Raw genomic sequence first — 15397 nt, 5'->3', positions numbered from 1 at the left:
TGTCCACAAAAATAAAAAATGTCATGAAATTAACACTAAAACTCAGAACTGCCAAATTCTGTCTGTTAAAGTTTTATGTGGCGGACAGCGCGGAAACAAACAACATTCAAAATGCAGATTGCAAGATTTGCAAACATTTTGAAAACGGTTTAATTAAGAACAGTTAAACGGGATGTTATTTCTGCAGAAATCAAATCTCGGGTAACATGAAGATTGTGCTGAACTGTTCAATAATTCTGAAATACAGAGTGGGTTTTATTTAGAAAATAAAATCTGTGGTTCTTATATGATCATACAAGGCAATAGTACACCTGAGATTTGATGTGAATTAATATGTTAAAACCAAAATAAAAAAAACATTTCTTTCATGCAAGCACATCAAAGGAACGCAGGTTTTATTTTTTCACTCTGACGAGAAGATGTTGTTATGATTGGCTCAGTGTTTAGTGTGACAGTCTGAGGTCTGACAGCTGTCTTCCCTGTGATATCACTCAGTCTGCAGTCACTGTAAATTCACCACAATAAAACACAATGTTCACCCAGAACTGTGAGCCTGGGAGTCTTCTGTCTGCCAGTCGATTCTGATGATGGCTGTCCATAAATATCTTGTTCAGTCTTTAGAGGAGCTCACAGAAATGAGCGAGCTGCACACCGCGACATGAGTAACATTGTTCCTGTTACTTTTAATCCTGTGGGAGTTTGGATCATCACTGTGTCAAATGGGGAAACTGTCAGACGGGGCCCTGGAGCTCCATTTTCTGTCAACAACACATCAAAGCATCACCTTTCCAATTCTCTCCCTGCACTTTATCCTCTCCCCCAAATATAAACTAAACTATATTTCAGTCAGTCTCGACTCACACTCTCTCCCCAGCAACATCTCTCTTCTTACTGCCTCATTTAGGCTTTTGGTTTCTACCTGTCATGTGTCTGCTGCTCCGGTGCTGCCATCATTAGTGCTGCGGCAGGAAACAAATAAACGGCTCATGACTTCTAGAGGTTTATCTTCTTTTGTGTATTTCTAAAATTTTATTGTGAGTCTCAGCCAACTTTGTCATCTCTAAGACTTCTACTCCAGTTGCTCTTGCTGTTTCTCCTCCACACCCACTCCCTCCGCTCATATGGAGGGATGGCTACGAATGGAGCAGAGAAGGAGATCATGTCGGTCTGTGCAGAGCAAACCAAACTGACAGATGGACAGTCCCAGCGACGCACAGCAGAGATAAGAGGATTGGGCCTGCTTGCTGTTGTTGGGCTCGCCACAACTCCTAATGCAGTTTGCTTACTCTGAGCTCCAACGAAAGGCACAAATGAGATGGGCTGATGGTGGCGTGATGTAAACGCCACACAGCACAATTGTAGTCACAGAGTGTAAATAATGACTGAATGAATGTCTGGCCTTGTGACGTGTTGTGTCTCAACTGTTGAATGGTATAGATTGACTTAGTAGAATTTCCATTTTTTCCCTTCAGGTTTTGATCAGGCGGCACTCAGCATGTACTTCTGCTCGCCCTTCTTCTGCTCCAGCTGCGTGATGAAAACCGGGATTTTCCCTTGGTGTGAAGGCACCTTGCACGCCTTGTAGAGGATGACGAAGAGGATGAGGATGAGCACGCCAACCACAGAGTTGCAAACAATGGCCACAATAGCCCACAGAGACAGTCCCATCCTCAGCTCGTGCTCCATGACGTACTGAACAGTGCCCAAAGTCACTCAGGCCACGCCAGACATCAGAGGTGGGTCAGTGGTCTGCCATCGGTGGTCACACGAACGCCGCTAATTCTCCCTGAAAAGAAAGAAACATGCATTGCATGATTTATCAGGTGAGAGTGCATCAGTAGTGTGTTTTAACAAGACGAACTGGAGAGCAACAGCTCAAAAAAAATCAGGTAAAATAACACAAGGCTTTAGAAGATTGAGACACAACGATTGCTCTTCATGCATTGTGAGGAAGTGACGAGGCAAACAGCTTCAAATTCCTTCCTGTCGACATCTGAGAAAAACATCTCTCGTCAGGTGAAGAAGCACCAACAGAGATTGTCCTTGCAAGTTTGCTTCCCTGGGTATATTTTCGCTGCGGAGACGAGAACAGGAAGGCTGGCAGACCACTCCCCACTGTGAAGAAATAATTTAATCCGAGTGAGACGATCTTCCAGTTTTTTTTAAAGGACCCTAAACAATTTGCTATCATTGTCAAAGGCACGATATTGAAACATCTTGCACTCTGTTAAATCTATAAACTCCACATTGAGTGTTTTTAACAAGACAAGCTAAAATATGGGGAATTTATATCTAGGAATATTTGAATCGGGATGACAGCCAGAAAGAACACATGCCAGTGCACGCGCACAGTGTGACATACTTGGCCACAGCTGACCTGCTGGACACGTGGGCACGCTGAGTCCACAGGTGAGATCAGCTCAGTAAAGATTACTTTCTCCCTGACAGGTTAGTCAGTGGGACAAGGTGCTTTAAACCTCTATATATGGACCAAACTGCGCCACCTCAGAACTGTATCTGCAAGAATAGATTCTATTCTCAAAGTTGTTTTTTGTTTTTTTAAATACAAAACTTTGAGAGTCGATAACAACTATTTCAATTTGAATACCTAGCAGCACGGAGGGGTCTAAAAAAAGGGGGATCATAAAGTATTACTATAGCATTTCCCTACAGGAAGGAAAAGTGTCACACAATTGCCAGGAGAGTTTCATTGTGTCGGCCACTGTACCGTCTAATAATCTGTGGATGACAGGAGGCTATTCCAGGACAAGAAGGTGTCGTTCTCCCGCAGTTGTGTCACAACATCTTTTTTTTATTTGTTTCTTTATACAAGCAGGGAGCAAAGGAGTTATTAAACTGATAAAGAAGGTGCCAGTTAGCACTTTTTCTTGCTGAATTATTTTGAATGAGCCTTGGCTGTAATGTGTTTCCAGGAGGAACATGTGGGGAAACAGTTGCCAGTTTTGTGGCTGATATTAAATGGGTCACTGAGGTGTACTGCTGTGTGTGCGTGAGAGAGAGAGTGAAGTCGGTTCAAGCATGAGATGGAGGGGGTGAATATTTTCCCTCTCAGAGTTTAACAGATAAAAACTCCAGCTCATCTCCTCACTTCTATGGCTCGCTCTCTTCCCTCTAATGCATTTCTAATGAGACCACATATTTTCTCCTCTCCCCAACTGAGGGCAATACTACAACAGTCCAGGCCTGCTGTTGAGAACTCATTTCAAAGTTATCCTTCCCTTTATGGGCATTTTATGACCAAGCCAAATAAAGATGGATAGCTACAAGCCAGAGTAGGTGGCAGTGATGCATTTCATCTGCTCTCTGAAGCTCACACTTGGCCTCTGTTTGTTTGTATGCGACGGCCCCTCCTCCAGATGTGGGTGACATTACTGTTTGGAAAATTGCCCTCATAAATATGAACAGGGATTAGTGTCAGTTAAATTGCTCCCACAATTTTGAAAGACTACATCCAAACCAATTCAGGTCTGCTTCCAGTTTACAATTTAATTAGAGTCAACGTGAGGAATGCATATCAGCGATTAGAGGACCAAGGAAAGTAACAGGAAAGCGCTGTGCATGTGCTCAAGAGGGACTGCAAGATCAAATGAGTTTGAACAATGTATTAGAAAAGAGGACTGTTTGCATGCTTATATTAACGTCAGGCAATCGCTGCTGCACATAGCAGGAAAAGTCAGATAGTTATTCATTATCACCCATTAAAACACATTTTCATAACTCATATTCCCCAAATGTGAAAACTGGGGCTCATACATTAATAATTACAAGGATTATTCATTTCAATTTGCAAGATAAATCAATTTTAGTGAGCCAGCGAGAGGAAAATAAGAGTATTCAAAAAGAAAAAAGAGAAGATGCACAAACCAAATTAGAAGGACGTTACATTTACAGTCAATAGAATAATATAGTTATGAGGTAACGTTGGTTAAGCTTTGCACAACTGAGGTGTAAAATCCATGTTTGTGGTAATAATCCAACATGATTAAGAAAAATGATATTCCAACTCTGAAAACAAGGAGTGACAAATATATCTAATATCCGAGCGGGACAATATCACATGCTGACAAATGTTTTTTTTTTAAGAGAAGAACTGAACAGCAGATGGTAGCAATGTAGTTATGCAGCAGTAAAAGTTGGCTCCTTACTGATTCCCCAACCAAATTAACATAACATGCAGGTGAGTGGGTCAAAATATACTGAAAGCTGCAGAAAATGAGCAGCTGGGGGAAATGAGAATGTGTCGGTCTGTCAGAGAATTTGTCTCTCTTGACAAAAGAGAAGCACTTATTTTTAGTCATCATTAATGGGTCATCATCTTTTGGCTGCTTTGGCCCAATTAGGACCAAACTGTGTTGTGTGACAACCTGGAACTCAAATGAACTTGACATCACTGCTGTAATTTGAACATGACTTTCAAGTAGATGTTCATGGTTCAAAGATGAAATGGCACATGGCAGGCACACAACCCAAACAAACACACACACATGCACTGGTAAACTCCAGAGGTCACATTCAATGCAAAGATTAATGGTTGACAATCTCTTTCCACTGCTTGCGTGTCAGTGAAGGCCTCGAATTGGTTAATCTTTACAACTGGAGTCATGTGAGAATAAAGTACAACGTGTGCTTGAGCTTGCATGTGTTTGTTTGTAAATCGAGTCACTGTCCTGCACAAGCGCCTTGTGTGGACACATGCAAATAATGTCATGTAAATGTATGCAAATACGCCACGCTCCTACACACTTGTTGCGAAGCCAAGTGGGCACTGCATGAAAGGATGTCCACTGACCACACGGAAAAACCGGAGCCCGCCTCTGCATTATTTATCGCCTGTCAGTGGATTCATCTCAGGTTGACCCAGCTGCCTCAAAGAACATACACACCTCATAAAAGAGCCTACCTAATGCTCCCATCTGATGTCTTTTGCCCATGCGTACTGGACTCTTTGCGCCGCTCCTCAACTCCGAAACGCAAACAATTCTCCGCCGTCGCACCGTTTGTGGGGAAAACAAAACAAAACAAAAACAACAACAACAACAAAAAAAAACCCGCTGCAACTTTTTGCCTCGAAGTAGGTCACAAAACTCTGGCCAGCAGCAGCGGACTTTGGGAGTTGTATTCAAGTCAAGCTGGCGGTGTCCCGGCCGGTTCCCGGTGACTGCTGGGGCGACAGAGCGGAGATGCTGCTGTCAGTGCGGCTGCTCGTCATCCCACGCCCCCGTCCCTCCCCTCCCTCCCCTCCCTCCCTCCCTCCCTCCCCTTCCCTCCGTCCCTCTCACTCCCCACTAGTCTCCAACGGACCATCTATATAAAGACACGGTCGGAACATCCTATCAAGGGCTTTTCCTCTCAGCGCAGTGAAGATCTCAGTGTCACCGGTCTGGTCACACCAGCCACCAGAGCGCAGCGCAGCGGTTGGAAACAAGGCTGTTCTTCCAATCATCAGGGAAAACTACACAAGGGCATTGTCAATGCTATATAATCAGACACATGTCGTTTATAAGCAACTTTCCCCACAACAGATTTCTCATCACTATTTTTAAAAGTGTAAAAATGACAAAGAATTAACACATTTCAGTTCAGGAGCCACAAACACTCCAATACCCCCTTGAGTTGGATGGCTGGTAAAAGAAAAAGAAAAAAGAAAAGTGGAACCATAACCTTTACATTTAAACGTTAAAGTTTTTCTTTGTAGTGGCAGATAGTATACTATGTGATGTCTGTATTTTCACAACACCCTGGAAAAAAAATGCAAATAATGACCAATAATGGCAACTGGAGCCTCTTCTGGCCAGTTTTAGCGCCACGGGCCGCATGTTTGACTCTCACATGTCCTGTTATGTTATGAGCCATCCTGAAGTTTCAGGTCCACTGGATCAAACCTGCTTTCTGTTCACAGAGACAGAACTAAACTTTGAGTTTAAGCACAAACTATTTGGAACAAACTCCCGGAAAATGACAGGACAGCTCTAACTTATCAGTCTTTTTAAAACAATGCTCAATACATTTCTCTATTTATTTTATGTTTCACTGCATCTTTTATATTTTATCATTTTAATTTTTTTCTAAATTGCTGTGATGTTATATTTCATTGTGGTGAGGCCCTTATCTTCCCTGTTTATATTCACGTTTCTCTTTGCTCTTGCCAACTGTACATGTTTGTTAAACTCACGCACTTTGAACTGCATTGTTGTTGCTGAAGTGTGCCGTACAAATAAAGCTGCCTCGCCTTGCCGAGTGGCAGATATAGGTGGGGTTGAGATTTGAATTCCTATTTACACAAAACTCTTTATCAGTGGAAACGGCAAGCTTTTCTTGCTATGCATGTCAAGTCTCTGAATATTGCAGAATTCAAAAACAGCTTCCAGAGAACAAATTCTCAATTTCTGTGTAAACAGGGAAAACACAGCTTTGCTGTGTTGTACTGCACACATGCAAGGTTGTAGTCAATATTCTTCTTCTGTTCAAGCATGAAGGTTGACATCAATAACAATGGTGGATTTGTGAGTACTGTTTGTGCTGCTCTCTGTTTTTAATTTAACAGTGCTTTGCCAACAAAATGTACACTTAGCACACATGCACACCTGGTTGTATGGCCTGAAGGCTGGAATTCAATTACTGTGAGTTTCTGATTGAGACAATCCCGCGCCCCCACTACATTAGCCCACTGCTCTTTGTATGTACAGTTTCAGTTAAATTTAGAGAAATTATTTATCCGAGACAATCAATGGAGTAATTTAGCTTAGTTTAAAAATGAACTGCAACTTTCTCATCATAGTATGTAATTGAAGCACCTGAATTGTCCACCAGTGATTGTGTTGTTTTAGTAAGATTAACAGACATGACACAACACTGAGACCGATTGGACTAAGCAGCAGCAAGATGACATAGCTGCATATCTGTTAGTAAAATCACAACAGACGAAATACTGTGTTCCGGACATGAGCTTGTGAAAACATTCATGCTGAAGGTTGAAGAAATCCTAACCGATTGGAAGTGACAGGCTTTTGTCTTCACCATTGTGAATAGAAGTATGGTGGAATAAAGGATTTCAGTTGCACTTTTGAATATAAAGACAATTCAGTGACATTTTCATTATGCACTCATACCTTTTTTCAAGAAAACAAACGAAAAATTAGAAGTTATATTTTAAGGACAGTGTGCCATTATTTTACATCCCAAATGAGATGAAATCAATGTGGCCTCTGACCAGTTCCTTAGATAGTTAGAACTTACTAAACATGTTTAGAAATATGCATTAAGACGTGGAAAGCAAACAATGGGGTCAAAAGAGCTTTATAGAACAATATGAAATTATTGGCACAATGAAGCCACTCACGTCAAGCAGATGAAGCCATAATGCAGGACACTGAAGCAGTGAATCACGAGCACCTTCCTCTGCACTTTGTTCACTTTATACAACTTGCATGAAGCAAAGGAGCAGCTGCACGAACTTCAAACTTGTTGCCTCCTCTTTTGCTCATTGGTATTCAGCACGGCAGCGGGGTGTCCCTGGGGGATTTTGCTCTGCTCTCTGTGTCGCCCTCTCTTTGTTTCTCTGTGTGTGGATGTAGTTGCACGTCTATATTTCTGGGGACCAATATAAGTTGCCCTTGGAACAAGAGGACATTTTTGGGAAAGCTGGAGCATTTTGCCTCGATTCCACTTTCAGCAGCCTGTGTGAGGGTTAGAGTTCAGATGGCTAGAAAATAAAGTTAAGGTTGGGCGTTAGGCGTTCATGCCATGTAAGGTTCGAGTAGAGGGCTGTTTGGGGAATGCACTGTGTTCATGTACGTCCTCACAAGGACTGAAATGCATGCATGTGTGTGTGTTTGGAGTTGGATTCCCTGACCCAGAGTTCAGGCAGACACAAAGCACCCTTTCTTGAGGCCTCTTGCTCGTCCTCACAGCAGGCTTTAGCCCCACATTTCATTTTTATTTTTTCCCCAAACTTCTACAGTTGCCATTTCTGATTATGTGCAGATAACACACAATCTTAAATATTGTAGAAATACCTCTATTTGATGCCCCGATTAAAAGGCCCACTGCAGATGAAGATGCAAAAAGCCTTTACAAATGCTTGGATAAAAAACTAAAACATTATCATTTTCAGCCTTGAAGTACATACACCATTCTTTCTAACGAGCATTACTTTAAAGATAATAGTGTAAACAGCCTAAAGAGGCTTGAAGCACTCAGGAAGATGCTTTTGATATTTCTAGGTGGAATTAAAACAAGCCGTTGAGTTTAGCCAATGCCCACGTTTCCTGTTAAAGTTCTTGTCTGCTGGTACCAATGACTAGCTGATATTATCATGTTCCCCTTTTTCAAAAACTTTGATTACGAAACAGATTCAGGTAACTGTCGTCCCTTCTTTGTCCAACTTGACCTGGTCTCACTTGATTGTATATTTTACAAGACACTTCAATTATAAATTTGCAAATATTACACTTCTTGGGAGGTTTTGGTTAATATACCTCAGCTGGACAAAGCTCAACTCCCTTGGAAGTATAAAATGCAGTGCAGAAAATCACGATTCATCTTGAATCACAGACCCATCTATCTTCTGCATCACGTTATTGAATTTACGGTCAATGGAGCCAATCCCAGTTGGCTATGAGCAAAGCCAGTTACACCCCGGACAATGCATCCCTATATCACAGAGCGAACACTGAAAGACAGACAATCACACACCGTCACACCTCCAAGGTAATTTACATTCACAAATAAATGCAAATTTATGTTTTAGGACTGTGGGAGAAAACGTATGCACGCATGCTGAGAAGATCCGCACTCAACATAGAAAAGCCCTCCCTGGACTTGAACATGGATGTTCTGACAATCAGGTGAGAGAGTTAAGCATTACACCACGATGGCAGGCTATTCAAAGTATATTCCAGAATATTCTCATGAACATGCACTTCCAAAACTGTGCAACATGAGTGATAATTACTGTAATTTTTCAAGATAGAAAGCCAGAGTTGTACTGCAAAGTATGATCAAAGACCAAAGACAAAGGGAAGGGTAGATCAGAATTACTACTGACAGTATAATAACGACCACATGGTGAGCTAAAACTGTAATGTGGCAGGAAATAAAAAGGTGATAATTACAAGTGAATGCATTAGGTCAACGTGATGAATTCAGTGTAAATTACATGACAGGGTATTTTTGCATACTATGATGAATTACCCTTACTGTTACAAAAGTATTGAACATGAGTTCAATCTCAACCAGCTCAATATAATTAGGAATGTTGCCCAAATGTATATGCAACTCTCATATTATCAATAAAAGAAAAAAAAATCTGACTGAATTAGTTGCAATGTGTGTCAGCCAACATGGGAGCTTAGATGGGATGGTTATCATGGATCACAGGCTTGTGCTGTGGATAAAGCTCCCTCAGATGTGTGAATCATTATATCACAGAAATGCACTCAAATACAGCCCGAGAGAAACACGGCCAGGCAGTGAAACTCAGCCTCTTTCTCGCTTCCCCTCCTTCTGTCTGCCCTAAACATCCATGAACACACATCTGCATGAAGCCAAACACACACACACACACACACACACACACACACACACACACACACACACACACACACACACACACACACACACACACACACACACACACACACACACACACACACACACACACACACACACACACACACACACACACACACAAAGTCATTATTGGTTACTCTTGGAGGAGCTGTCACGTCTGATCACTGCATCTGATGTCAATGAAGACATTCACTGAGTCAAAACCCATCAGAGCGTGTGTCTTGCAGATGTGACACACAGAAAGGAGAAAGAGTGTGCGTGAAAGGGGAACTGGTGAGAGGCAATTTAATTTCTATCTCAAGTTTTGTCCCCTACTCTTCATCTCATCATTGAGCAAAAGAAACGACAGAAGTGTTCACCTCAACTTTGTCATCATAGCTTTCTTCATATTCATTCTGCTCTCAGCAGAATGAAATACCCTCTGCTGTTGAGTATTATGGATTTTCATGAAGCACCCCCTGTGGAGAAGGCATGGAAACAAACCAGGTCGGTTTCATGCAGAATCATTGGATTTGTGTCCTTAACTTATCACAGAAACACACATTTATTTTCTCACCGATGCAATTCAGTGTGCAGCTTACTGCAATTTTACTTTATTTTCTGTGCTTGTTTGGAGGACTGACATCTGTTTGTCGATGCTGTTTTACAAGCAGAAACACTGGTTATTCTGCTCAGTATCCTGCTTGGGAAAGCTGTCAGAAACAATTTCCTATCATGAGTGTAGGAGGACACCTGCTGGACAGAGGTTGACATGGTTCCCATTTGTAGGAAACCTCCAAGGACAGAAACACAAACAGTTCTTCTATCTATGCTAAAGAAGGTATTCATACATGCAAATCACGTGCAGAAACATATTTTCCAGTTTTTAAATTTTTTTTATTAGAAACTGCATTTTATTTAGTTGTTCATCATCGTCTGCAAAGAAGATAAAGTCATTATTAGATGAATTATGTAACGACACACAACATCAAGGAAACAAAAGATGCTTTTTTGAGAGGAAACCCCATCGTTGGTGTCTTCTTTACCTGGTCGATCCAGTCGTTGAAAGCAGAGACTCTGGTGAAGACAGTGGGTTTCTTTATGAAGTTGCAGCCCAGGCCAGAGACAAAGCTGGCAATACCGTGCACCTCCCAGACACCCTGACTGTTCTTACAGTTCAGAGGACCCCCAGAGTCACCCTGGACACAAAAGAGAGGAGGACAGCTCATGTTTCATTCACTTTATGGATCTATCTGCAGACCAGCGAGGCACAGTAATGAAACTCACAATCACTGTGACCGTTTCATAACGTATAACAGGGACACAAAGAACATTTTTCATGTCTTGGCAGCTGGACAAAACATGTCTGATTCTTTTAATATATTTTTTATTTTGGCACAATGTTTGCATTTAAATTCTCTCCAGATTTTCACTCTGGTTGTCAGGCTTGTGATGTATAGTATAATAGATATAATAATTTCTGTGAGATAGTATCATCTGGAATCACACGAGTGAAAAATCCCCTCTCTCCACATGCACATGCACGCAAACGCACGCAGTGTAAACTTACGTTGCATCCACCGACGATTCCGTCTCCGCCGGCACACACCATGGTGGTCCTGACAGCAATACCCCACCAGTCAGGCTGGGAGCAGGTGGCTTGGTCAGCCACAGGCATCAAAGCCTGCTGCAGCTTATCAGCTATGGGGCCTCCGGCTAAAACACACAGGCAGAGTCTATTACCATCATCCACATACGCTGTCAAAGCTGCTTTGCAGCATTTCTCCGAGCACCAAACTTATTGTCTGACCCAAATTTTCAATTTAATAGTAATCCACCCAGAAAAAAAAGTTTCATCTCATGCATGTGATTTTCATCCCCATCTTTAGAGGTTTCCTACGGTACCCCCAATTGCATAAGCCCAGACAGGCCCGGCTATAAATCCGAATATCACACCAGTAAATACCCTGTGAAAAATGAAGACATTTCAAATACGCCAAACGATAAGAAATAAGGCGAATACGAGGCAGAAGCCACACACTGCGCAGCCTTTTCCCCAAACTGAGACTTACTGTACAGTCTGCCCCATCCAGTAATGTAGCAGGGGTAGAGGTTGGCCAGCAGCGTGCCAGCAGTGGGGACACATGCCAACTGCACCTGGTCGCTCAAAGTCACAGACTCTGACAGCTTGATCAGGGCAATGTCGTTGCTGAAGAAACACAGAAACAGAGAGGTAGAGAGAAACAGAGAGGTAGAGAGAGAGAGAGAGAGAGAGAGAGAGAGAGGTTGAGTGAAGTGGTTGCACTGACAGGCAATTTAAAACTGCCCTCCAGAAACACGATGAAGGAGAGTAAGACAAAGACAGATAAGATAATGAGTAGAAGTGCAATCTGTATTTTTGCATTCTTTCTGTGTGTTATCATGTCTATACATACTGAATAATTAATCAACTCAATTTACAATCTCATCTGAATAAACTCCCACCGAGGAAAATGTCTGGCTTCATATTTGAAGGTGAAAAATGTAGCAGCACACTTGGAATTTTTTTTTTTTTAATTCCCTTCTTATTTGTTTGATTGTCCGTGTAGATGCTCACGACGAATGAAGATGGAGAATTTCTGACAAAAAAAGTTAGTGTGACTGAAAGTGCACAAATTGAATTTGAGGCTCGGCCCACTTTGTCTCATTGACACAGAAATGAGATTATGATGTGCCGTAAGTAGGAGATTTAACTTGCTGTTTCACACTGTACAGCGAAGGTTGTGTTACCCGAAGGCCACGAAGATAGGGTTCCATTTCTCATGGACAATAATCGTCTCTGGCATGATGGCCTTGGAGCCAGCCTCGTCCTCAACCAGGTTGTGTTTGCCCACAAACACTCTGTAGGAGAACTGGGTGCTGTGGGAGAATAAAAACATGCGGAATCTCCAGTCAGACATACAGAATATTTAGTGATGCAAATGATTTAATGAATTAGAATTTATGATGAGGATTTGATCTGAGCAGTGGTATTAATGGGCTTTGGTGTGCTTTCAATTCCTCAGGAATTCAGGGTTTGCCAAATCTTTATTTGCATCGGGGTGAACAAGGGGTAGAGCGATAAATACCGCTCAGTCGGTAGCAGTTCTGTGTGTGTGTAATTTGTAAATGTGTTCACAAGTGGTTTTGTTTCACTGTTTGTGTTTTTGGTATCGCTCTCTGATGCTCTTCTTACTTGATGCAGTGAGCAGCAGTCATGACCCAGTTGGCAGCAATCAGAGAGCCCCCACACGTATGCCTCCACACACCATCCCTCTCATACTGCAGAGAGATCTGAAGATGAAAAGGAAGAGAGGAAAAAGCAGGTTGGTGACGTATACCCCGAATTGGGCATAGTTTGCTGTTTTTGTTCAAAGATAACACTTTAATTAGAAGATTCTTTTCAATAGCCACTGGGGTTGACATCTAATAACCAGATGCTGGACCCACAAGGTTTGCCAGTGAAAATAAAAACACTGACAGATGTGTACACCTTAGCATACCTGCCAGGGCCAGCTGTGAGGCTTGGCATCTACTCCGTTGACCACACGGGAAGTCAGGGGCTCAACGGCCGGGGTGCCGCACCCAAGGGCTGGAACGAGAGGAGATAGACGAAAGTGTGACAGACAGCAGAACAACAGCACTTCTTCTTGATTCCCTCATTATGAAGAGATGGCCTTGTGCTACTTTTTGATTGGGAATTGCAGAGATCTGGCTCCCTGTGTGGTAATAAGCAAAACACACACATTCACCCGCACAAACTTGCACGCATGCAGAAACAATTACACAGAGAATTAGAAAATGCCAGATGTTCTTACCGCTAGCAATGAGCACAGAGGCCAGCACAATGGGGATCATGTTGATTGATGCTTCTGCTGAGGGACAGCAGGACACACTCTCTTTTAAACTTTTCACCACAGGCAACACCCGATCCGAATGCAGCAGCACACACACTCCAATTGGTTTGTCGTAGCCTCCAGGGGATGACGAGGAACCAATTGCAAAGGGGGTCAATGTGTTTGGGTGAGTGGCGGATCACACAGGTGTGTGCACAGGAACATTTCTCATGACCTTCCAGGAGGATTATAATGGACCGTATGTTTGGTAATGATGCACAGGATCTGTGATCTCAGAAGCTTCAGTTCAGGCGTACTTGCATGATACTTTTAGAGATGTAAATGCTGAAGGCCCAATTCTGAACATGTTTTCATATCCTGCAATTAAATCCACCTTTACTCTTCCATTAAGCTTTTTCCCTGAAACCTGGAATTAAATGCTTGCATAACAGTGTGGGAAGACAACATCTGGATTACCACCATTCGCCTGATTTCCTTGAAATGTAAAACAAAAAAACCAAACTATGAGTGTTACTATAATAAATAACAATGAGACACTCGGAAACAGATGGTGTCAGTGACGCAGGAAATATTGATAGCTACGCTACAATCTTTTTGACATCTTACAGCTCTGCAGGGAATTCTGCAGTGCTGCAATTGTGAGACATATTGGCCTTATTAAACATGGCACCCTGCGTGCTTCACATTTCTGGTGTTATACGTGCAGCATAGCTGCCGTTGTAAAGGTAAATGCGCTGCTAAAAAACACTGACCTGGTGTGTCATGAGACTTCATAATGACTAAAATGAATAGAGCTTGAATAAGATATGAGATTTGGAGGACACAGGCACAGCTCTCGAGGCATGAAAGGGTTGAGGCCTGAAGTCACTCAGAATCAAAGACATTGTACATCTGTCACAAGGCTGCCTCAGTAATATTATATGTCGTAATAATAGTAAGGTGGTACCTTGCTGTAAACTCGTAGAGTGAGTAGAAACGGTTGTGTGACATTTATAACAAGTTTTTTGGTGAAATCATACGAATCAGTGTTCGTATTGATCAATCACAAGTAATTCAGAGAACAAAAGAAAATGCACTAGTTTAGTTCATTTCATGTTTATTCATATAACACAAATTACAAGACAAGCCACATCAATGTACTTACATTCAAATATAGAAGAATAATCTCACAGAAGGAAAAAAAAAACCTACCAGGAGCCTCCAGCAGAACGTGACTCAGAGCTGGTGAGTTTCTGGTTGCACAGATTGAGGTTAGAAAATAGCAAGAGGAGAAAGGGTAGGACAGTGAGCAACAAGTAAAATGTCCGACATCAGACACAAAACTCCTCCATCAGTCTCCCTTAGTAAGCAGGTTGGACTTCCTCTTTATGAATCATTTAGTTTCCCAGTTCACCACTAGATGGGACAATTTATCTGTGTAGAATAGATAATACAGATTTACAAAAGCCCCCCCCCCCCCAAAAAAAAAGATAAAAATAAAATAAAATAAAAAGCAAATTTATGTCATATTTGTTTTAGGAAACAACAAGTTACAACAAGTAAAAAAAGAGCACAGACAACAACTTGATAGTGGAAAGACCCCCATACGAGAGATTGGCTACACCCTCAAGATATATACCCCATAACAGCTGAGTCTACAAAACAGCTTTGCTTTTAAAATTTTCTTTTAAGGTTTGGATGGAGACCCCATTTAGGGCTTATAGACGGAAACAAATTCTCAATGGAATGAAAAACACTTGGAAGGCAACTCCAGCAACAAAACAAGCTTAGACATCCCCAGACTGTGTGTGTGTGTGTGTGTGTGTGTGTGTGTGTGTGTGTGTGTGTGTGTGTGTGTGTGTGTGTGTGTGTGTGTGTGTGTGTGTGTGTGTGTGTGTGTGTGTGTGTGTGTGTGTGTGTGTGTGTGTGTGTCTTCTCCACAGCTGTGATATGTTCTTAATTGAAATCTAATT

The 15397-nt window shown here is 42.0% G+C and overlaps 1 protein-coding gene across 1 annotated transcript; it reads right to left on the bottom strand.

Annotated features, from left to right (window-relative positions):
• Positions 1–1479: 1479 nt before the first annotated feature.
• Positions 1480–13446, bottom strand: ela3l (elastase 3 like; the record flags this gene model as incomplete). Its single annotated transcript, XM_080500042.1, has 8 exons — positions 1480–1692; positions 10617–10769; positions 11141–11286; positions 11643–11779; positions 12340–12468; positions 12785–12882; positions 13092–13180; positions 13407–13446. 8 exons carry the CDS (start codon positions 13444–13446, stop codon positions 1480–1482), a joined length of 1005 nt encoding a protein of 334 aa, XP_080356168.1.
• Between the last annotated feature and the right edge of the window lie 1951 nt (positions 13447–15397).

The sequence above is a fragment of the Blennius ocellaris genome (assembly GCF_963422515.1).
Source record: "Blennius ocellaris genome assembly, chromosome: 7".
NCBI classification, from domain to species: domain Eukaryota; kingdom Metazoa; phylum Chordata; class Actinopteri; order Blenniiformes; family Blenniidae; genus Blennius; species Blennius ocellaris.
This window is presented reverse-complemented; position numbering and strand designations above follow the sequence as displayed.